Raw genomic sequence first — 26,356 nt, forward strand, 5'->3', positions numbered from 1 at the left:
GCCAAATTGCATATTTCACACTTATTTCATCAGCTGATCCAAAGAATGCGGTAGGTTTATTTAATCTAAAACTTTATCATATATTATTGACTAGCTGTAACCCGCGGGCTTTGCCCTGTTTAACTTCTTAATTTTCAAGATTATCTCGTTCGCATGGCTTAATCACGTCCTGGTTGAAGTTTGTTCGCTACGCTCACTCACCTTTAGGTTGGAGCTCGTTCGCTGCGCTCACTTGCCTTCAGGTTAGCTCGTTCGCTACGCTAACTCGCCTCCAGGTTGAAGTTCGTTCGCTACGCTCACTCACCTTTTGGTTGCAAATTAGCTGTTGTCATAAATGTAAAAGAAATAATAGTGCTGCACCCTGTTGGTAATCCTTGTAACTTTAATGCTATTGAACATCATAGAACAGAACCAACTTGTTTAATTGAAACAGCTGTTAAGATTCAATAATTCCATTTCTCACAAGGTTAACATGGGAAACTCCAGAGCCACTGGGGCGGAGCCCGAAAGGATTTTTGAAATAAGAATATGCCTATATGTTAATCGGGAATGTGAGCTATCATCATGCCAAATTTCAGCCCAATCCGACCAGTATTTTTCGCGTTCACTTGTCACAAACATACACCCATACACCCATACATCCATACATCCATACATCCATACATCCAAACTTTCTCATTTATAATATTAGTAGGATTCTAAAACAATGTAAATTATTATAGAAATCAAAAAGAGATGCTAAAACCGTTGATGTATACACTCAGGTCTGCTTTTGATTTTTAAAGTGTCTAAGTTATGAAAATAATGTTATTGATATATTTTCATGGAAACAGTATGGAAATTGCAATGTATATAGATATTTTGTATTAATTTTGAGGCTATATTTTTTAATTCAAACTTTTTAGCATGTGTTGGATTACCTAAACATAACTTGCACTTTACATTGATTTTCTGATATTTAGGTAAATTTTGTAAATTTATTGCTACACCTATGCTTAAATTAAACTAAAATAATAGCATAAATAACTAAATTGTACGCCTTTGATTTTTGTGTTCTAAAATCTGTGGTATATGTGTAACTATCTATATTATTAAAACTAGCTGTTACCCACGGGCTCCACCCCGTTTTACTACATTAGTATTAATAAAACTATTGATTGGTTAAGTTAAGATGAAATAAACAAAACAGAATACAGTAATGGTAATACAAACAAATAATAACAGCTGAGGTATTTTTAACATTAGGTAAATGGAAAGTTCCCTTTGGAAAGCAATTACGATCTTATAGGGCAATTTATGAAATAATGAATAATTTTTTCTCGTCATGACGAACATTTTAAGTATATGGTTTATGTTGGTGTGACTTGTAGTTTTCTCAAAAGTTCATGGGTACTTTTGGCTTTATATATAGATAATTTGTTGGATTTTTGTGTGCAGAAAATTCACCCATAAATATTTATTTTTATAGGTATATTTGGTATTTAGATGTGCCTTTTGCGGCTTTTGGTGATATCCCGGGAAAGCCCTTCGTCCTATAGGCTTTTAAAGTTTCGTAGTTAGTGCTAAATTCTGTCGTCAATCACCTGAAATTTTTCAAGTTTACATTTGTTTACATCAAAACATATGGTCATGATAAAATTGTGTTTACATCCATACGAAAATTGGGTTTATCTGTAGTTGGTGATGTTTCAGTTATTCATAAACCCAATAAACCAAAGTCTTCTCCACCGAGTTACCGTCCAATCAGCTTACTGTCTACACTTTCTAAAGTCTTTGAAAAATCATCTTGAAACGAATTGCCTGTTACATGGATGCTGCAAATATAATTCCTGCTCATCAATTTGGATTTCGGCCAAAACATTCGCCCATACACAAAATCTTACGTATATATGAAACGATAGTCAAAGGTCATTGAATTCAGCATCATTAAAAAAATGCCACTGGCGTAGACACGAGAAAAGAAAGGGTTTGAGAGGAAACAGAACACAGTACAGTAGTGGAATTCTTGCCGCAGACATTCGATAAGGTATGGCATGTCGGTCTTGTGTTTAAATTGATTCATTTTGGATTTCCAAAATATTTAACCGATATTGTAAAATAATCGTTTCTTTGTCACAGGACCATCTCTGTTAAAATATGTTCCTTTAAATCATACATTCGACGAGTCAATGCAGGAGTTCCACAAGGTTCAATATTGGGCCCTGTATTGTTCAATCTGTACATGTCCTCTTCCAGAAGACGACTCGTTAGCTCTTTACGCCGATGACACTGCTATCCTGTGCTAACATTCCGATATCCACGAGGCCACGTATCCTCTGTGGATGTTCTCATTGATTGGTTCTACAAGTGGAAATTTCGCCTAAATTCAACTAAGTGAGACCAAAATATTCTCCTTGAAAAAAAAAAATACATTGCCACATGAAATTAAAATACATGGTAACTTTTTACCTTGGAACCCTGATGACCAGGCCATAAAATATCTTGGAGTATGGCTGGACAAAAAACTTAATTGGAACTACCACGTCAATAAAAAACTTTCACAAGGTTATGCACGCCTTGCAAAGCTTTTCCGTTTAATCAATAGGAAATCTACTCTGAAGCTTGTACAGTTCTAATCTACAAATCAATAATTCGGCCTTTGATTACATATGCATCTCCTATCTGGGGATTAGCTATATAAAAAAAACAAACTCTTCAAAATTCAAGAGATTCAAAACAAAATTCTAAGAATAGCGGTGAATGCTCCCTGGTTTGTTAGAAACAGGCATATACACGAAGAGCTAGGAGTGGAGTCTATCTCGGCCTTTGAAAAAACCACCTCAAAATTTCTGAAATCTTTAAACATGTTCCCGGTGCATTAACTTTTCATCTTGGCGAAGTAACTGAGAACAGGGGGCTACGTCGAAAGATCAATTGGATGAATGAAGCCTAAAGAAGATTAAATATATTTCTCTAAATTAATTATGTTAAAGGGTGTCTCAGGTCTGGACGAACCCACGAGGTTATTATTGTTAATTTCTTGTTTATTTTGTTAACACTTCTGTGAATAATGTCATAATTGAACCAGAAATAAATGCTGTGAAAAAAACGAAAATGGGGTTCTGTCGGTGATGTTTCAGTGAATTCAAGTAAAATGTTGTTTTATGTTATTCGTATGAAACGTAAAGAAGAAAATGACTTATGTTAGATTTTGTGCTGTTGGATTTTGTGTTTTCGTAGTATGTTTCATTAGCATTAGACATTTTTCTATGATACCTCGAAGAGATCGCGCACGAAATGCAAATGATAGGGATATGATGAGAAATAACCGTTTCCCCCGTAAACTATATATAAAATATATCACGGATTTTTATGTCATGAAGTGACGCAGGTTGCTAGTATTTAATTAATAAATAATGGTAATACCAAATACTCTTAACATTAATTTCATCTTAACATAGCTTGAAGTTCACATTTACTGCATTTTGATACATTTATTATTCGTGTTTTTCTACACCACTGATTAAATTATTTTTCTTCTAATTCACCTCGGTACCGCTATCTTTTAACTTATTTTTACATTTTGAAAGACAGATAACTTTGTCACAAATGTATTCGTAATTGTTTTTGGTAACTTGTGACTAAGAATATAATAATGGCCACACAGACCACAACCTTAAGTGTAGGAAAATGTAGTTCCCAGTGCAACAAGCATAATAACGTCGTACATCTAGTAAAATACATATTTAAATGAATTATAACTAGGTCATTCGTGTTTATTGCAAATCAACGTGATTCATTTTTCATTATAACATAATTAGAGATCTAATCTGTGTTGTTTACTCAACGCTGGGAGTCATTAGATTGTTATCAGAGCCGTTCTATGTATATTATAAATGTATGATTATTTCTGTCAGAGTAGACTCACCTATGTAGACAACGACAAGCAATAGCTTCACTTTGAAAATAAACAATTGTAAACATGACAACATTTTCATTAAGAAGAAGTATAATTTTGTTTTAATATATTATACAAAAGCCTATTCCTACAATTAAAAATCGAAATTTTAAAGCTTGTTGAATTACACATGCACAAGAGCATTGTAATTTGAACATCAAAATGATAGCTCGGATAAGTAACAAATTACCATGATATTACAGGATATGATATGCATTAGCCTGTAAGTAAGCATGGACGTTGATAAAAAATATTTGAGAAAAATCATTCTTGTATGTTTCAGTGTTTCACAACCTACCTAAGTTATGTTTCATCACCCAATATATGTGCGCTATACAAATATTCATTTAATGATTGACAATTGAAAAAAAATACAAGCGTTCAGGTGGTGGACACTGGTAGTTAACAACACCATATCAACAAACTACACCATACCATAACGTAAATTTGGCTGCAAATACAGTACAGTACTGACTAAAATATGTTAATATTGTTTGCATTAAAAAATGTATCTATTTAAAATAAGTACGCACCAATATATCTTATATACTAAAGAACTATTGCAAAACTTATGATAGCTAGCCTGGCCATACTACGGGACCGAATTATACGTGGTTGGTACCAAATGAAAGATATTTTTCTTTAGATGTGCAGAATCATTTTATAAATTAACATAGACTCAAAAATAAGCACGAAACTTGAATTTGAAAGTTTAACAAAATTAACATGGGTTACCAATGGGTCTTATGGGTTGCCATGTTGGTGACGTAATAACAACAAAATATAAATAGAAAATCAAAACAAATTGAAGAAATTCCAATCACATGTTTTATTTACAATGTGGGGTGAAATTAGAGAAGTTTGCACAATACATACTTTTGGTCGAGTTTTCGACCTCAGGGCGAGCTTTCGTTATATACTATATTTTGCAAAACTTATGACAGATAGCCTGACCATACAACTGGACCGAATTACACGCGGTTGGTACCAAATTAAATATATTTTCCTGTAGATGTGCAGAATCCCTTTATAAATTAAAATAGGATCATAAATAAGCACAAAAATGAATTTTAAATTTAAAAAAAGTAACACGGGCCTTGTGGGTTGCCATGTTGGTGATGAAATAACAACAAAATATAAACAGAAATCAAAACAAATTAAAGAAATTCCAATCACATGTTTTATTTACAGCGTGGGTTGAAAATAGATAAGTTTGCACAATGCATACTTTTGGTCGAGTCTTGACCACGGGGAGAGCTCTCGTATGAGCTATTTTATATAGTTGAAGACAAACTGAACGCCGTTAATTGTGAAACGACGCTTAACACGGAGACTGATATTTACATTGTCGCGATCGAGATAGCGCTGTTTGACAAGAACTTAACAAGGTGATAACGTATCAGTGAGGGACGGATGGTCCTAAAGAATAACAAAACGTGTGATAAAACAAATCTCAGTATCTAGAGAAACCTGATATCTAATCTTAATCACGAATCGAGTTGTGATGGTGGGGAGAGGGTTACTCGACGGTGGCAGTTGAGGCAGTCCGTCGTCCGACGGCAGACCGAGTACACTCCAGCAGCGGACATGGGTACGGACTACAACACGGACATCACTGTGGCCAAGGTGACGTCGATGGTGGTGCTGGGGGGAGCAGCCTTCATAGTCACTCTCATCCCTGTGTTCATCAGCAAGAGAATCACGACAACACCTCAGGCGCCAAAGAAGAGTAACAACTCTAACTTCATACTCTCCCTGTGCCAAGCGTTCGGTGGAGGTGTGTTGTTGTGTACGACGTTCCTCCACTTGCTGCCAGAAGTGTCGGAGAGCATCGAGACATTGCAGGAGAATGGAGGGATACCGAAGAACTTCCCTTTGCCGCTGCCGGAGTTAGTGATGTGCTGCGGTTTTTTCACTATGTACATTGTTGAGGAAGTAGTCCATAAGCTACTCCACTCACGGAATGTAAAAAATTCATTGCGAAAGAAAAATCCGTTAAGCGTATCCTCGGCGGTACTAGTAGACGCGGATTTGTCGATGACAGATTCGTTAAAAATATTCGATCAAAATTCGTTGAAAGTAACTTTCGCACCTCCTTGTGAAGAGGACGTGAACATCGTGACGGTAACCCAGAAGAATTATTCTACGTGCGGCAATCCGTCGCAGCACTGCCACAACCACCAACATTTGTTCCACGAGGATGACAGGGACAGCCATGTCGACCACGACCACCAACCACACTCGCACGACCACACCATCGTCACCGAGGACCTGCCCTCTCTCCGCGAGTTGCTCATAGTCCTGGCACTGACAGTCCACGAGGGGTTTGAGGGCCTCGCCATCGGCCTGGAGGACTCTGTGGCCGCGGTTTGGTACCTCATGACTGCCGTGGCCGTCCACAAGTGTGTCATCGCCTTCTGTATCGGTGTCGAGTTGGTCTCCGGGAAAGTGTCTGTGGCACTCTCGGTGTTCTACGCGTTCGTGTACTCGTGTGCGTCTCCCTTCGGCATCGGCATCGGCCTCGCACTATCCGCCTCCAACGACAGCAACTTCACCGCGCTCATGTCGGTCCTGCTGCAGGGCATGGCCACAGGGACGCTGCTCTACGTCGTCTTCTTCGAGATCCTGAAGAGAGACACCAACGGGAGGGGATTGTCGCAGATGGTCGTCGTTATCCTAGGATTTGTCGCAATGGCGGTTCTCGCCATCCTCATCAACGCTTAGGTTAGTCCATTTGTTTTATTGTTTCAGTATCCTATTAATCTTTTAGTCGAGCAATGTTTATAGGTGTTACTAAGTGCAAACAACAAATATTATTCACCTCACCTATAGTTGATTGACGGAAAGAAATATCACAAGATTTGTTATCGTAGATAACATTGTTTACGCTGATTGCCAGTTTTAAAAACATGGCATCAAATTAAGCATTGGGGATAAAAACGAATACGAATTGATATTTTGTAATTTGTATCAAGGAACCGAATTCTTTGTCTGTTTCGGAGATAATACGCCTAATATTTGTTTACTAGAACTTCATAACAACGCATCTATAAAGATATGTAGACCATGGGCCACCAATATGAAACCCTCCCCCCCTGTGGGAATTTATGACTTATACTTTTTTTTTATTACCTACCAGATTAAGAATTCATTTGTTTGCTTCTTTTAAATTACAGCGTATTCCGGAAAATAAAGAAAAACTGTTAAATTTAAAAACTGATTTATTTAAATTACATAAGGGTAGCCTGCGTTAATTACCGGTGCAATATTTTTTTATGGACTTCTTCAGTATGTATTCAAAGGCTTCAAATGAAAATAAAAACGTTTTTAAAATACCCCCGCTGCAGCAAACCTGTAGGCAATGCGGATTTCAAATTTGCCTGAATTGTTTTTCAATTAAATATATTTAAATAACATTAGATTTAACGAGTACCTCAAGGAAAGAGATTTTAAGAGATCTATCTATATATTAATAGGCAAGCATGTTTCTTTAAAACCTTTTTTCTCAGCTTGTGTGCATCGTGGGGTAAATCTGCGAATACCGTTAGAAAGCAATTTTCCTGTAGGTGTGCAGAATCCCTTTATAAATTTAAATAGGCTCAAAGATAAGCACAAAAAATGAGTTTGAAAATTTAAAAAAATTAACATGGATTTTATGCGTTGCCATGCTGGTGACGAAATAACAACGAAATATAAACAGAAAATCAAAACAAATGGAAGAAACTCCAATCACATGTTTTATTTACAGTGTGGGGTGAAAATAGAGAAGTGAGTACATTGCATATTTTTGGTCGAGTTTCGACCACTGGACGACCTCTCGTTCTATTTAAATTAAACTAATGGAACCCCGTCGAAATCGACGGTTAATCTTGAGGTTTTATGTAAATTCAGCTAACTGCAATGGATAGAGTGAAGTCATTAAAATCTTAGTTAAATGAAGGGAGGATAAGCAATAATAAGTATGACGATTGTGTTCCCTATAAACGTGATTGATGTATTCGTTTAACACAATATTTCCTACCTTTTTGTCGGCTTTAGGTTGCCCTAAGGGTTTTTTAGGAGTCTTATAATTGTTTGTTCATGAGTTTGTTTCATACCAAAGCCACTTTCACTATATAGGAGAATGAGTTCATATAATTAGCCTATCATGTTACGGAAAGAGTAAATTTTATTACTAACCACTAATTCCATCTGCTTTAGGAAAATCATTCAGATTGTATCCTGATTTATAAGTAATCTTCATCTTTGGTCATAAAAATACAGAATTCTATCAGCATATTAAATCAGTTTTTTTGTTTGATAAAAATAACTGATTCTCCAGAAAGCAGTAACATTCTTACTTCGATCTCAGCAATTTTAATTCCTTCTCTTGCCACATCGACCCATGTATTTAATCATCCTGTTCTTACTAGATAATTCATTAACTTGTGGGGTAGTTTTGCCTTGGCCATATAGATCACATAAAGCTGTGCATGTATTTCGTGGATTGGAATTAACCATAATTGTAGGAAATTTTATCACAAATATTGAACATTTGCGGAATCAAATCCATAACCTAGTCCAGCCTTGGTAACAAATTATGCAAATGCGATGAGATGTGATGACACTTGTTGTGTTTCCGAATGTTTTGTATGTAGTGAGGTTTAGATGCGTTGTTCGACCTAGCTACATGTGTACATCAAAGTAAAAACTGTGTACACATTTTTTTTTTAATACCTGAATTGACATTAGTTCACCTACTTTAACAAAACCATAGACTCCGTAGTTAGTCTATTCCAAAACTTGAACACAGCTCTCATCCTCAACGTACTCATCTATGACACAATTTTCAACCCGATTATCAAAACCTTTTATACCAATAAATGAATCTCAGGTGTTCTTTCTTGAATTTAAAAATAAATGGTGATTGAAAGTAGGGAAAAAAGGCAAGTGCCAACCTTACAATAAATATAAGCTAACCCGATAAGGAATAGTTATATGTTACTTTGAAATTGATATGTCACACTTATTTCATAATTTAAAATTTTCTAAGAGCAATAAATCATATATTTTTGAACAAAACATTTAAAACGTATCATAAATTCATCATTTTGTTGTATCTATAAAAAACTTGCCATGCAGTGGAGAATCCATTTAAAATCATAAATGATAATGTAAACATTTAATTTTGACAGTTTCAGTATACCTTTGAATGCAATTTTAATATTAACAGCTGGTTCATTAAAAGTAGTGTAAAATTATCCATATGGTCGAAATGTAAACAAAATTGCAGAGTGAACTTTAAAGGCCTCTGGGGCAGAGCCCCAAGGAAATTTACCTCGTTTATCTTTTGAGGGCTCACCTACTGACCAATACCTTTCTTTAGACACCCCTACCAAGTTTCTACGCCCAGCCGTTCTCTCAAATTAGCTGTGACAAAAACCTCGTTTTCCTCCATAAGAATAACATGGGACGGGAATTTAAAGGCCACTGGGTCAGAGCCCCAAGAGAATTCTCCATGTTTCTCTTTTGATGGCTCATCTACAGACCGGGACCTTTCTTTAGACACCTCTACCGAGTTTCTACGCCCAGCCGTTCTCTCAAAATAGCTGTCACAAAGAAAAACAGTTTCAAATTAATATATAGATACATTTTATTGAGACATTTTAGACGTAAATTTTACTGGAATGTAAGGTTCCAGTAAGACTAACGTCTAAAACTTTGTTTTCCTCGTATCAAAATCGGATTTGCGACAGTAATTTTCTTTTTTTAAATCTCATTAAAATAATGTGCTGATTGATATGGGTTGCCATTTAAGAGAAATTAAGTTCCTCTCAGCAACCCTGTTTGTGGGTGGGGGGTGAATTTCAAAATATCACCAAAAAGAACCTTACATTACCCTAGAAACGTGTATTGAAGCTTGTTTGAATTTATGCATATTTGTGCTGAGACCATTCATTATTTAGCAGGTTAACCCGTTGTTCCTTATTTTTACCATTAGCTAGGATTTTTTCCCATCCCGTGGGATCTTGATTTTGGACCTCTCATTAAAAACGTTTCTCCAAATCCCCTTCTCTCTTTCAATGTTTTTAATAGATACATCTAAATAGGTATCCGTAATAAAGTATATCCTGCTGAATTTCGGAAAACGGCTGAAGGCAATCTGTGCTAGTTCACCAGAGGTTTCTGGAATATTAGTAACAACCTAAAAGTAAGCCATACCGTCAATTACATACATACATTCTTCAATCTTGGGAGGTTCGTCTACGATACCCTTGTTCTCCAAAGCATGGAGCAGTTTGGCCTTTTCTGTTTTTGTTGGGCATCCATCGGCAGTGGATAATGCCCATGGTACTGGATCTAATGGGTATGCCATCAGCTTCTCAAGGCTAATATCACGTTCCTGGGACAGCAGTAAAACTCCAGAACAATATTTCTTTTAGCTCTTATCTTAACTAATACGTTTGCATGCAGCTTTCCCTAGATTATCTACATTGAGTAAATTGTCTTCCACCGATTCGGGTACAGGTCTTCCAGCTGATAAACAGGCCATCTAGGAATTCTGATCATGGGTTTCAACTTCAAGCAGAATAATGCATTGTTCAAAAGCATCAAGTACAGTACTTGCACAATACTTTGCTAACTTCGTTTAATTTCATTTGCTTGCATGTCACTGTGAGATTCTAACTAGCTGTGGGCCCGTCCTACGCACAGGAATCAACTAATCAAATCAAATCAAACTAAAAAATCTATACTAAAGGACCCATGCTGCACTGCAGCGTTATAATAAATATCATATCCGAGAAATAATCAAATTTATGATTTTTGATTGTGTAATACAGTATCTTAAACTTAACTGATTCAAACGATCAATAGCTCAAATTAAAGCCTACAATTGACTGATTATTTTGAGTCGAAAACATATAAAAAACGTAAACAATACTGGAGCTATTGATATTCAATCATAGAAAAACCTTATAATTTTTTATGTTGGATGTTCACCTTGCGTTTGCTTGAAACCCGTCCGATTTGAATAACTAATATCTTAAATGCAAGCCGGTATTTCACTAAAGGTTCTTAGACCAAAATATATAGGGTAATATAATTATAAATGGTAAAAACCGTACAATTTAAATTGAAATACGAATTAAAAAATATATCAAATCTATGTTTTTGGTCGAGTAATAAAGTAGATAAATATACGATGATGCTTGATGTGAAATATATGTGTGCATACTATCAATTTAAGACCTCAATCATAAAGATCTGATGTGTAGAAGAGCCAAAGAAACTCGGAAAAGAAAAAAAACAAATTTAACTCCCTTTAGAAATACATGGGGGCAAATTTGATTTACGTATAAGCCGAGTGGGACTGTCGATAAATATATACTGATGCTTGATGTTAAATCTGTGCGTGCATACCTTCAATTTGGGACCTCAATTATGAAAATCGGGTGGGTAGAAGCGCCAAACGAACTTGGAAAAGAAAAACCAAATTTAACTCCCATAAGAAATACATGGGGAGAAAATGTCGTTTACGTATAAGCCGAGTGGGACTGTAGACAAATATATGCCGATGCTTGATGTGCAATCTGTACGTTAATACCTTCAATTTGAGACCTCAATAATGAAAATCGGCGTGTAAAAGAGCCTAACGAAATCGGAAAAGAAAAAAAATTATGTATATATATTCTAACTATTGTAATATTTTCGTGTTTTCTCGAACATGATGTAATTCACAAGTGGTAAACACCTAAAATCTTAAAGTACGTGTCAATACGAGCACAAAAATGTATATTTAAAAAATTCCCACCAGGGGGAGGGGGGGGGTATAGAGACCAGCCTCTCCTCTAATGTTGTTGTTCTTATGGAAATTGGAATTAGATACCCGGATACCAATGTGAGGTTATTAAGTTTCGACCTCAAAATTAGCAAACTGTTTATTTAATCATATGATTATCTCTATAATTAAATTTACTACTTATTTCAAAATATAAATGACGGTAAACCAGTTAACCACGATTTATACAGGGTGTCCCGTAGGTATGAAATGACAACAATCTTTAATATCACGATTTTTACTTGTACATGAGGTAGAATACGGCTAAGCTAGTCTAGGTTTGCATCATTTTACAACTAAAAAGTATCCATATTTCAGTTGTTTGTTATTCCAACTTTTAGCGAATTTCCCATATAGGGAATAAGCTATTACCGTAGTACTCATGGTAAGACCTGGACCCGGGACCGATTTAATTTTTCGTTTTGAGGTCCCTAGAGACCAAAAACACCATCCGTTCAAATTCATATATATATATATATATATATATATATATATATATATATATATATATATGTGTGTGTGTGTGTCCGTTAGCGTGATAACTCGAGCAAAAATTATCTGATTTTGATGAAATTTGGTACAAACGTGTAAACCTACGTTTATTTGAACGAGTTCACAAACCAGCATAAGCTAGGGTTTCCAAGAACACACCAGCGTGATCTGTCCGGCGTGATACCCGTTGGCGCCAATTTAAGGTCCGGCGGATGTCCTATCAAGCTCGGTGTGAGAGTGGTTTGTAAGAAAGCGGACATTCGCGCTTATTTCTCTTGGGGAATGAGCTATATAGTTGTCAGTTTTTAACCAACATGGACGTTGTAACTATTGCTCTGTTGCTGGAAGAAGAGGAGGAGGAAGAGTCCATGTTATTGGAAGGGTTTGTTCTTATGGAACCACACCCGATGTATGATAAAAGAAAAGATGAGGGCTGCTTCCATATTGTCCTTGTAGTTCTTCCTACTCATGTCATATAGCACCGGAAAACTACGAACTAAATAAATAAGTTTCTCATCTTTTACCAATGAAAATACTTTCGACTCCATACTGACAATTAATACTCTCTAGGCACAAATTTAACACCCTAGGCACAATTTAAAAAAACTAGTTCAAAATAACTTGTCCGCTCGGCGTGCACGCCAGAAATGACTTGGGTCATTTCCAGCGTGCCACGCTCTGGACTCACGCCGGACAGATGGCGGGAAAACTCATGTCATCGCTCGCGCTTGGAAACCGCACCCACATAAAAATTAACTATTTATTAACTATTAACTATTTTGGCTTCAATTTAAACTTGATTACGTAAATACGCTTGTCCACTCACGCTGTCCGCCCGGCGTGATCTTGGAAACCCTAGCTAATCGGACCATGGGAACGGGGGTTTATGGGGGGTTGTATGGGTTAAAAATGGGTTTTCTCATTTTTCACCCTAAAAACAAAAAATTTTGCAATTTCTTTCTAAACCGTTTTATAGAGCTTAAAAAAAGAAATAATTGGTATATTGAAACGCTCTTGTATGCCTAACGGTCACGGAGAAAATTCAAAAATAGTGTAATTTAAAATTCCAATGCTATTCTTATGGAGAAAATGAAAACTGTTGTAGTTTACTTGTTTATGGATATATATTGATAAAATTTGGCAAATTTATTTTATTTCATCCTGTACTATTGACGTATGATCAAAAAACACTGTTACCTTCCCCATAGCAGCAAACCTAAGCACTCGTTAAATCTAATGTTATTTAACTTGGGAATAAATATGTCTTATTTATGGAAATGTTTTAGTAAAAATGTATGAGACAAGTTGAAATTTGCTTAGTCTGCAGGTTTGCTGTGGCGGGGGTATTTGAATTAGGTGTAGTTTGGTATAAAATTAAAAATGTTATACAAAAGTGTTCTTGAGATTTTTTTTAAATCAGCCATTTCATTGTAATTTAAATTTTAAAATCTGAATAGCTGCCTTCCCACACGACACGGGTCTTTTGTATTTTAACATACATACCAGGTTTCATCGGTGTCAAAATGTGTTATTGTGTTAATGTCAATAAAACATATTTATTACCTAATTTATATAAAATTGAAAAAGTAGTTTTGCTTTCAAACATTTATTCAAGGGCTTTTTTATAAACAATGGAGCTCGTTCGCTGCGCTCACTTGCCTTCAGGTTTAGCTCGTTCGCTACGCTAACTCGCCTCCAGTTGAAGTTCGTTCGCTACGCTCACTCACCTTATGGTTGCAATCTGTCTGTTAGTTGTCATAAATTTAAAAAATAATAGTGCTGCACCCTGTTGGTAAACCTATTAACTTTATAATGCTATTGAACATCACAAAAACAAATTGTTTAGTTGAACCAGCTGTTAAGATTCATTAATTCCATTTAAATATAAGTACTCATAAGGTTAACATGAGAAACTCCAGAGCCACTGGGGCGGGGCCCTTTTGACGGATCTGCACCAAACTTCACACAAACCATCCTTGAATAATGCTTAATAATGCCTGAAAGTTTCATTACAATCTGACTAGCGGTTTCGGAGTCCATAAAGTACAAACAAACCAAACAAACTTTGGATTTTATATATATACGAGCTGTTGGCCCGTCCTACGTACGGGATTGAAAAGTCAACTAAAACTGAAATTAGATTAATATTTCCATTTCTAATCCAAGCAAAGTTCAAGCAGTTAACCATTTCCTGTAAACAAAAAGCTGCCAAGATGAATTAAAACATGTACACATTGTTATTTTCCTATTCTTTCCTCAAAACGTCGAACAGAAAAATAATTTGCATAATTTTTCCTTTGAATACTCGGGGGGCAGAGCCTCGATTTGTATACATCAGTGGTTATAGAATCTTGAATCTTACTTATTTTCTATATTCAATGCCAACATCCCAGAATAATAAACTAACCTGTTAGTTTGAAAGACAACTTTTATATTCAACCAGCTGTTAGTTAAAACAAATTAATTGCACTAAAACAAACTTAAAATTTTAAAGATTGCTCTAAAAAATAAATTAGAACATCTATCATTTTACCATGAACATTTAAATAGTCTGCCATCCTCTTACCCATAAAATGGACGTATCAATGAGCATAGCATTACACATAGTATAAATAAGTCAACCCTATGCATGTAATTATTATCCAAATGCTGAATTTGTGACACAAAAGCTGAATATTACCAGCTGTTATGTTAAGCAACCTATTTTATGCCAAAAGCTAGTTTAGAATCTTAGCGTCGGCTGCTATACTTTTTTAAAATTAAAACTTAATTTCTAAAAAACTGGGACCCTAAACTAAAATTATGGCTTCGACATTCCCTAGTTCTCAAAATTATCTTTCTTTCAACACAAAAATCATGAAAATCCGTCGAGTGGTCGATTCAGAATCGTGAAATAAAAAAACACTGTTTCGTTTTAATATTAAAGACTAGCTGTAACCCGCGGGCTTTGCCCCGTTTAACTTCTTAATTTTCAAGATGATCTCGTTCGCATGGCTCAATCACGTCCTGGTTGAAGTTTGTTCGCTACGCTCACTCACCTTTAGGTTTGAGCTCGTTCGCTGCGCTCACTTGCCTTCAGGTTAGCTCGTTCGCTACGCTCACTTGCCTTCAGGTTAGCTCGTTCGCTACGCTAACTCGCCTCCAGGTTGAAGTTCGTTCGCTACGCTCACTCACCTTTTGGTTGCAAATTAGCTGTTGTCATAAATGTAAAAGAAATAATAGTGCTGCACCCTGTTGGTAATCCTTGTAACTTTAATGCTATTGAACATCATAGAACAGAACCAACTTGTTTAATTGAAACAGCTGTTAAGATTCATTAATTCCATTTCTCATAAGGTTAACATGGGAAACTCCAGAGCCACTGGGGCGGAGCCGATTGGACGGATCACGAAATTGATGGTGTATAAACCTATTCCATGACATTCTACACGTATGTACCAAGTTTCGTGGCAATCGGTTCAGCGGTGTCTGAGTTTATCACTGCCAAACAAACAAACAAATATATATACAAACATCCTCTTTTATACTTATAATAGATAGATAGACTAGCTGGCCCGACAGACGTCGTCCTGTCCTAATGTGGTTTGATGTCAATGCTCGTTCATTTTCAAGATGAGCTCGTTTGCATGGCTCAATCCATCCTCAATCCCGTCCTGGTTGAAGTTCGTTCGCTAAGCTCACTCACCTTTAGGTTGGAGCGGAGCTCGTTCGTTGCGCTCACTTACCTTTAGGTTAGCTCGTTCGCTACGCTAGCTCGCCTCCAGGTTGAAGTTCGTTCGCTAAGCTCACTCACCTTTTGGTTGCAAATTAGCTGTTGTCATAAATTTATAAAAATAATAGTGCTGCACCCTGTTGGTAAACCTATTAACTTTATAATGCTATTGAACATCACAAAAACAAATTGTTTAGTTGAACCAGCTGTTAAGATTCATTAATTCCATTTAAATATAAGTACTCATAAGGTTAACATGAGAAACTCCAGAGCCACTGGGGCGGGGCCCTTTTGACGGATCTGCACCAAACTTCACACAAACCATCCTTGAATAATGCTTAATAATGCCTGAAAGTTTCATTACAATCTGACTAGCGGTTTCGGAGTCCATAAAGTACAAACAAACCAAACAAACTTTGGATTTTATATACAGGGTGTCCCATAAGTAAAGTGCCAAACTCTGGGAATAGGTTCTATGGGTCAAAATAAAGAGAAAATCAAGAATAAAGTTTTTTTCAAAAACGCTTCGTTTACCAGATATCCGCCATTTTGTATTTTTTACTAAATAATTTATATCTTCTGATTTTTTCAACCGATCCTTATAAAACTCGGTAAGTATGTTTAGATAAAAGAGACATACTGTAGAAAAAAAATTCAACTTGGTCCAATTTAAAATTTCAAAATGGCGGCCATTTTGAACATTTAATCTAAAATTACGGGAAAACGGTAAAAAATACAAAAATGTACTAAGAACACTTTTTTTTATAAAATTTTATTTCCAATCTATCAACACCAAAAACATGAAAATCGAACAAAAAATAACCGAGATACATTAAAATGTGTGTTAAGAGGCAGCAAAAAATCCATTTGTTGTAAATAGCCCCAATCAGCTGAACAGCTGATTGAAAAACATGTGTTTGTTGAGTTGCATTGTTGCATTGTTGTTATTATTGTTCTGTTTACTTTAAACATCATCATTGTGATCAGGTTAGGTTGATATTTTCTAAGTTTATTTAAATGCCGAACCATAGCTATTCTAATGTCGAGCTAGCTGATATTCATTTTTTTTACGGCTTAGGTAATGGGAATTCGCGTGAGGCATGCCGCCTTTACGCAGAAACGTTCCCCAACCGACGAATTCCGTGTAGGAAAGTGTTTGTAAATGTTCACAGGAATTTGAGGGAACGAGGAACACTAAAATTCACTGAGAAGACCGGACGGGCTGTTTCTGTAGATACATTAAATAATCAAGAAAGAGTTTTGACGGCCGTGGAAGAAGACCCAAGTACTAGTGTTAGAAGAATATCGCTTGAACATGGTATTTCAAAAAGTTCTGTGTGGCGGATTCTACATAATCAGCAGTTGTATCCTTACCATATCCAAAGGGTGCAATGCCTAACCGATAGGGACTTTCCACCCCGTATTAACTTATGTCAATGGTTCTTGCAACAGATCGCATTACTTCCTCTGTTTCTCTCCAACATTTTATTTACCGATGAGGCTGGGTTCTCGAGAGAAGGAATTTTTAATTTTCATAATAATCACTTCTGGGCCGATGAAAATCCCCATGAGATATCACAAAGAAGGCATCAAGTGCGCTTTTCTCTCAATGTTTGGATAGGCATTGTTGGGGACTATCTTATAGGGCCATGGTTTTTACCCAACCGACTTAATGGTGTGTCTTACTTAAACTTTTTAACACAAGATCTTCCCGGATTGCTAGAAAACTTACCCCTTCATTTGAGAAACAATATGTGGTTTATGCAAGACGGTGCGCCACCACACTTTTCATTGGATGTAAGGCGACATTTAAATCAAGTGTTTGGAAATAAATGGATAGGGCGTGGGGGGCCCATCCCATGGCCTGCCAGGTCTCCTGACCTTAATCCCCTGGACTTTTTTGTATGGGGCTATTTAAAATCTTTGGTTTACCATACCCCTGTTGACAGTATTGAGGACTTAAGGGAACGAATTGTAGCAGGTTGTGAAGTGATAAGACAAAAGCCTGGGGTATTTGAAAGAGTGAGGGAGTCGATGAGAAAGAGGATGGTTTGTGTCGTAGAAATGAATGGAGGACACATGGAACATTTGTTGTAGTTGATAACTTTCAAAAAAGCTATCATTTGTTAAGATTTGATTTTGTATTTAATTAGTTTCCTCATTTTTTATGTTGTCACTCAATAAATGGTTTCAATGTATCTCGGTTATTGTTTTGTTAATTTTAGATTACAAGTTTAAAATGGCCACCATTTTCAGATTTTAAATTGGACCAAGTTTAATTTTTTTCTACAGTAGGTCTCTTTTATCGAGTTTTATACAGGTCGGTTGAAAAAATATGAATTATACCAATTACAATTATTTTCTAAAAACAGCTGATCTGGTGATTGGGGCTATTTACAACAAATGTATTTTTTGCTGCCTCTTAACACACATTTTAATGTATCTCGGTTATTTTTTGTTCGATTTTCATGTTTTTGGTGTTGATAGATTGGAAATAAAATTTTATAAAAAAAAGTGTTCTTAGTACAATTTTGTATTTTTTACCGTTTTCCCGTAATTTTAGATTAAATGTTCAAAATGGCCGCCATTTTGAAATTTTAAATTGGACCAAGTTGAATTTTTTTTCTACAGTAGGTCTCTTTTATCTAAACATACTTACCGAGTTTTATAAGGATCGGTTGAAAAAATCAGAAGATATAAATTATTTAGTAAAAAATACAAAATGGCGGATATCTGGTAAACGAAGCGTTTTTGAAAAAAACTTTATTCTTGATTTTCTCTTTATTTTGACCCATAGAACCTATTCCCAGAGTTTGGCACTTTACTTATGGGACACCCTGTATATACGAGCTGTTGGCCCGTCCTACGTACGGGATTGAAAAGTCAACTAAAACTGAAATTAGATTAATATTTCCATTTCTAATCCAAGCAAAGTTCAAGCAGTTAACCATTTCCTGTAAACAAAAAGCTGCCAAGATGAATTAAAACATGTACACATTGTTATTTTCCTATTCTTTCCTCAAAACGTCGAACAGAAAAATAATTTGCATAATTTTTCCTTTGAATACTCGGGGGGCAGAGCCTCGATTTGTATACATCAGTGGTTATAGAATCTTGAATCTTACTTATTTTCTATATTCAATGCCAACATCCCAGAATAATAAACTAACCTGTTAGTTTGAAAGACAACTTTTATATTCAACCAGCTGTTAGTTAAAACAAATTAATTGCACTAAAACAAACTTAAAATTTTAAAGATTGCTCTAAAAAATAAATTAGAACATCTATCATTTTACCATGAACATTTAAATAGTCTGCCATCCTCTTACCCATAAAATGGACGTATCAATGAGCATAGCATTACACATAGTATAAATAAGTCAACCCTATGCATGTAATTATTATCCAAATGCTGAATTTGTGACACAAAAGCTGAATATTACCAGCTGTTATGTTAAGCAACCTATTTTATGCCAAAAGCTAGTTTAGAATCTTAGCGTCGGCTGCTATACTTTTTTAAAATTAAAACTTAATTTCTAAAAAACTGGGACCCTAAACTAAAATTATGGCTTCGACATTCCCTAGTTCTCAAAATTATCTTTCTTTCAACACAAAAATCATGAAAATCCGTCGAGTGGTCGATTCAGAATCGTGAAATAAAAAAACACTGTTTCGTTTTAATATTAAAGACTAGCTGTAACCCGCGGGCTTTGCCCCGTTTAACTTCTTAATTTTCAAGATGATCTCGTTCGCATGGCTCAATCACGTCCTGGTTGAAGTTTGTTCGCTACGCTCACTCACCTTTAGGTTTGAGCTCGTTCGCTGCGCTCACTTGCCTTCAGGTTAGCTCGTTCGCTACGCTCACTTGCCTTCAGGTTAGCTCGTTCGCTACGCTAACTCGCCTCCAGGTTGAAGTTCGTTCGCTACGCTCACTCACCTTTTGGTTGCAAATTAGCTGTTGTCATAAATGTAAAAGAAATAATAGTGCTGCACCCTGTTGGTAATCCTTGTAACTTTAATGCTATTGAACATCATAGAACAGAACCAACTTGTTTAATTGAAACAGCTGTTAAGATTCATTAATTCCATTTCTCATAAGGTTAACATGGGAAACTCCAGAGCCACTGGGGCGGAGCCGATTGGACGGATCACGAAATTGATGGTGTATAAACCTATTCCATGACATTCTACACGTATGTACCAAGTTTCGTGGCAATCGGTTCAGCGGTGTCTGAGTTTATCACTGCCAAACAAACAAACAAATATATATACAAACATCCTCTTTTATACTTATAATAGATAGATGGACTAGCTGGCCCGACAGACGTCGTCCTGTCCTAATGTGGTTTGATGTCAATGCTCGTTCATTTTCAAGATGAGCTCGTTTGCATGGCTCAATCCATCCTCAATCCCGTCCTGGTTGAAGTTCGTTCGCTACGCTCACTCACCTTTAGGTTGGAGCGGAGCTCGTTCGTTGCGCTCACTTACCTTTAGGTTAGCTCGTTCGCTACGCTAGCTCGCCTCCAGGTTGAAGTTCGTTCGCTAAGCTCACTCACCTTTTGGTTGCAAATTAGCTGTTGTCATAAATTTATAAAAATAATAGTGCTGCACCCTGTTGGTAAACCTATTAACTTTATAATGCTATTGAACATCACAAAAACAAATTGTTTAGTTAAACCGTTAAACCAGCTGTTAAGATTCTTCAATTCCATTTAAATATCAATACTCATAAGGTTAACATGGGAAACTCCAAAGCCTCTAGCACAAACTATGATATCTCGTTCACCTGAATTACAAATATACCTTTTTCATATTGTGCTACTGTTTTTGGCTCTCAAAGTTACTTAGTTAAGGAAACTAGGCCTACTGGATTTGAGGGGATTAATTAAATCTATAGTAATTTTCACACCGCATTTGTATTGCAACAATTTTAGTAGGCCAATTGAACCATCTTAATCAATATCATATTGAAACATTTTATTTTTTCTATTTAAAATGTTAAGCTACTAAGCATTTTTCTAGATATTTTTTTGTTTATAATTTAATATCTCCTCCCTCAGTTTAGTACCAAGCTGCCATTAATTAAATCATGAATGAAAGATATTCAAAATTTGTCTATGGATATACAGTAAAAGGGCTAATTGTATTGAACATATAAAAATATAGTTGCTTATAGGATATGTCTAAATTATTAAGGCTCAAACAACATACGGTGCTAAAACAATCTATATATTAATAGGCAAGCGTGTTTCTTTAACACCTTTTTTCTCAGCTCGTTTGCACCACAGGGAGAATCTACGAGTACTGTTGGAAAGATATTTTCCTGTAGATGTGCAGAATCCCTTCATAAATTAAAATAGGCTAAAAAATAAGCACAAAAATTGAATTTAAAATCTTTAAAACATTAACATGGACCTTATGGGTTACCTTGTTATTGGTGACGAAATAACAACGCAATATAAACAGAAAATCAAAACAAATGGAAGAAACTCCAATCACATGTTTTATTTACAGTGTAGGGTGGAAATAGATAAGTCTGTTGTACATTACATATTTTTGGTCTAGTTTTCGACCACTGGACGACTTCTAGTTACTATTATTAGCCTAGAGCTTATAAGGACTTTCAAATGTAGCTTTTTGGAAACATAGAAAGAATCATTCTATGACGCAACAACGTAATTTTAACAAGCTTTTTTGACGTTTATTTAACTTATACATTCACAGTTATTAATCATGAGTAGAAGGAACATTCAAAGTCACGATTTTGACGAATTTATCAAATATAAATTTGCCTAACTTGATTACGATGAAGTCTTGTATGCAAGAATATTTTGTGGACCTACCTTACCTTACGTGGACCAACTTCTGTTATGTACCGACATCTCTTTCTTCATGCAGAGTATATCCCTTAACTAATTAAGAAACAGATATTGCACATTTCCTTTAACTATTTATTAAATCACGAGCCAAACTGCTCTTTAAAAAAATGTGTTAGTCTTTCTGAACAAACCACATGTCATTTCATCATACAAAGGTAAAATAAGTTAATACGTGGAAAGACAATGGGAGTTTAGTGCGTATGCTGATTCATCTAAACTAAATATTAGTACATAATCTTCTGTATTGTTTAGCTAACATCAATGTTAAATATTATCTAAAATATTAAACTATGTAACAACTATCAACAAGCTAGAACTGCTCAAAAGATGGTTATGTCTGTGATTGCTAGATTTAAGACAGAGGAATTTACCTGCGTAAAAACTGACTTACCTCAAATTACCATTGCTAAATTGGTCATTTACCAATACCTAGTAAGAAATTAGGAACTTTTCGACAAATTGAGGAAGTTTTTGAATGTCCATTTCTCAACTATGATCGCGAGGTACTTAGAGGACAAAAAGGTCTCACTGATCACTAAATATGAAATTAAAGGGACATAATGATACCCTACCACTTTAACCTGTTAAGATGTAAAACACTACTTAACTTTTATGCCTTGATTTGAAGGGAATTTAATCAAATTGTATTTAATGAAGTTGGTAACACCTAAACACAGCTGATTGACAACAATACATTTATGATTCAAAATTATGAGTTTACAACAGAAATCACAGTGTGTTTTGTGGTATCACGATACCCAATTCTATATAGCAGTTCATAGAACGAGTTTAATTGGGAAGGCTAACAGTCACAATTGTAGAATTTGGGGGAGTGAAAACCCCCAGGATCGTGATTGAAAAAGTAACAGTCAAACTTCATACATCCTTCCCAGGTTATATCCTTACCACAGACGGATATTTCATACAAATGACCAAATCACTTGAAGGTTATAGAGCAGGTCTTGACCACAGGTTATCTAAAAATGATTTAAGCATGTCCATACACTTGTAGATGAAACCAATATGAATAAATCCATCCTAGTGTCTGTCTGTGTATGCCAGGGTAAATTACTTAACACTACCCATCTCAAGCACAGACGGGCACTTGAAGGATATCACTAGGACCAGGGAAGATCCACGTTGGAGACCCTTGCCCTCATTAAACAGGCTTATGGGGATAATGCTTTAAGACGCATAAGAGTTTTTGATATGCACCAAATGTTTAAGGAAGGCCGGTAACTCGTCAAAGATGACTAAGATGAGTACTTCGACCGCTCTATCCGAGGCTCGCGTGATCAAAGTAAAAGAAGTTTTGGTTTCTGACATGCACCTAACCATCGCCCACACCAGTGAGAAGACAGGCCTTTCATTGGGAACCATCCACACTATCGTAACGGAGAATTTGGCGTTGGCAATGAGAAGAGTCCACGCAAAGCCGCCGAAAGTCCTGAGCGAGGAACAAAAACTGTCAAGGGTGGAGAATTTGCAAGAAATTTTGAGGTGCGCCCAGCAAGAGTCAAATTTTTTGTACAACCTTATTACTTGGTTATAAACACAGATTTTCCGAGTTTAAAACAAAACTTCACAGCGTTCCTTGACGACAGCTCTATGTTGACGACACAATGAAAAAACACTCGGCGGTAATATCAACCTCCTGTCCCAACAGATGCCGTAGGCGACTAAACCAATTACCAAACTGCTCCTGAATGGTGAAGGACCCTTCTATCGAACCCAACCTGTCGCACCCCCCTGCACTGCTCTTTTGAGGCTACAGTGAACCAGTCCTGATACTTATTGAATGGACTGTATAATATTTAACAGATTTAAGATATCTATACTGCGTTCACACTATACACTTCATATAAATTCATTACAGTATACTTTTCTGCTAACAGTATTAAAATAATATAACACAACCAAACACCAACCCCATTGTCTTATGATCTCTATAAACCTACAAAGCTTACAGGTTTATTCGCCTTTATAATTAAATCAACAACTTAAATTTAAATAATCATCAGTATGTTATGCTAAATTAAAAATTGTTAAAATACCCATATCTCCTTTTCCCACACAAGTAAGTAGCCTTATTGTTTTATATGAAGTCTGGCCTATGAAATGAGCAGAGTGAGCTGATTTTAAAATCCTTTTTAACAAATCTACAGGTTCACAACATATTCAATCAGTTTTGAACAAAAATGTATAAGACATTAACAGATTCTCTTCTCTCTTTAAATCTGACTATAAGTTCTTTTATTATTAAATAATTATCATTGTCCTTGTCATTCAGATAATATGTATGAACTTTGAACGTTATCAGGATTTAGTTAAATGCATTTTATATAGTTTTGAAACTTTTGCTTAGACTACTATATTTCTATCCTTATTTAGCAGCTACAAGTGTTCTGATTCTGTGAGTTATAATAACATATGTTTCATATCACCTCAGTGGAATGTAGGTTTGGTATGACTTATTTTGATACAAACTTTTTTTCAGATAAAGGATGCAGCGTACCATGAAGTTCTTCAGCCTTCGTGATTGATTTATTCATGTGTATGAATTTATACTACTATTTGTGAAACTGTTGATTTTATAGTCCAAGGTTAATGTGTGTGATTTTCAAAATATACTATGAACCTATTAACTAGATATTCAAATGAAATATTGCCATTGAATGCAAGCAAAATGTTGAGAAATAAAAAAAAGTTGTATTGTTTATTATCAGTATTTTTTTAACTATTATTGTATTTTCTTATTAAACTTACTAACAAAATTAATATTGTATTAGTTGTAAACCCTTCATCCTATCTACAAATGTTGGTAACCAACCGAAAATGGTATTAATTTTCATCCCTAATTCGCCCTTTTATAAAAATTATATGTTCCCTTAATTTATTCTGGTTGTTTTTTAAATCGCCGTTTTAAGTTTTTAATGGGACAAAACTAAATAGAATCAACTTCTAAATCCCTTGATCGTAACACCTGATGAATGCAACCCTGTAAAGATATGTACCGGTATTGAAAATTAAGATGGTTAAGCTGTGTCTTTGTCAATCAAGGCTTTTTAAGTTGTTCTTGGCTTGTTATGTTTCATGCTATGTTTTTTTATTTTTTTTTTATTTTATGCTGTTATGTTGCTTGCATGTTTTTTAAAATGGCAACCACAAAGAAGAAAACACATTTTTAAGAGCACAAAACTGCCATGTTCTTCGCCGCAGTCAAACCATCTTCTTGGTATTTTTTTACAATCACACATTCAAATGAGTGTAAAATCAACTAGGGAGGAAAAATAAAACCTAAAGAAGGTTTGTTTAACTGTTTATTGATAACTTGTCTTCATGTTAAGGTATGTGAACGGCGTAATTTGACACATGAGATTGATACTGAAAGACGAGGTATTTTACAATACAATACCTATACAATACAAGACAAGGTATCTTACAATACAATACAATGTTAGTGGAAGTTGCAGACACAGTCATTTTTAAGTGATAAAAACATGAATGACAAATGTATTGATTAGTTATTTTCAAAAAGTAGCAAAATTTTATGCTAAGTTTTAATTATTTTTTCAAGTTTCATTAAGTTAACTTTATCAGATTTATGAAATGATTATTCTTTTAAGTACAATGGTAAAATTTGGTTAAAAATGTAAATGAATTACACAACCTTAACGATTACAATTAAATGTAAAATATTAAATATACTACAGAGAAAAACTAATCACATTTTCTAATTGTGTTCCACTAAATGAATCAAATACATTCCAGAGATCAAATGTATATATTAAAGATGTTAAAAGTTACTTTTGATTTGGGCAAAATATAAAATATCAGGATAATAAATAAAATCAGCAGGCAGGGGATAATTAAAGTTTAGTATGTATCTTGGTTTTTACAGAGAATAATGTTCATAAATATAATACTTGTGAGCCAACAGCTTTGCATTAATATTAAAATATTATGGACGGCTTATTTTGAATGCTATCAGTTTGGTTTCATCAACCTATAAAATCCGGTGGTGAACTTTCACCGATTTAAATATTAGTTCTATACGAAAATTATTACACTATCTCAGAAATAACCATATCTTATGAAATATTTTGAAAGCAAATAAGAAATATAGGCTATATTATAACTAATTTTTAAAAGGCAATGGAATATTATAGCCATTGACATTTGCCATTCACGGTACTTTATTAATTCCACTGACAAAAAGTGCTGTAAGCTATGTCTAAGTCGGACATTCAGGAAATGCATTCGTTAACAAGAGTTCACAGATATAGACAACTTTTCAAGACCAATGCTCTTAACATTGACATAGTTGATTGATCATTCAAACTTCTCTTTATTACAAAATAAAGATATTCATATATATCAACAGATAAATAGCTTAGCTAACATACTTAATTACTTATATAAATATCAACACTTACACATTCTGTATCTTGTAGTCCGGACAAACATAAACGAATTAATACAGTTAAAACTGTTATTTCATTTTTTAAGAAGATTCT

At 35.1% G+C, this 26,356-nt stretch overlaps 1 protein-coding gene across 1 annotated transcript; it reads left to right on the plus strand.

The window, feature by feature from the left end:
• Positions 1-5,524: 5,524 nt before the first annotated feature.
• LOC128987682 (zinc transporter ZIP3-like) lies at positions 5,525-24,607 on the plus strand. The gene is made up of 2 exons (XM_054408663.1): positions 5,525-6,661; positions 24,337-24,607. Exon 1 carries the CDS (start codon positions 5,525-5,527, stop codon positions 6,659-6,661), a length of 1,137 nt encoding a protein of 378 aa, XP_054264638.1. The 3' UTR covers positions 24,337-24,607.
• The last annotated feature ends 1,749 nt before the right edge of the window (positions 24,608-26,356 follow it).

Source organism: Macrosteles quadrilineatus, unplaced genomic scaffold, assembly GCF_028750875.1.
Source record: "Macrosteles quadrilineatus isolate MER2022 unplaced genomic scaffold, UCM_ALF_1.0 Scaffold_2__2_contigs__length_208266976, whole genome shotgun sequence".
NCBI lineage: Eukaryota > Metazoa > Arthropoda > Insecta > Hemiptera > Cicadellidae > Macrosteles > Macrosteles quadrilineatus.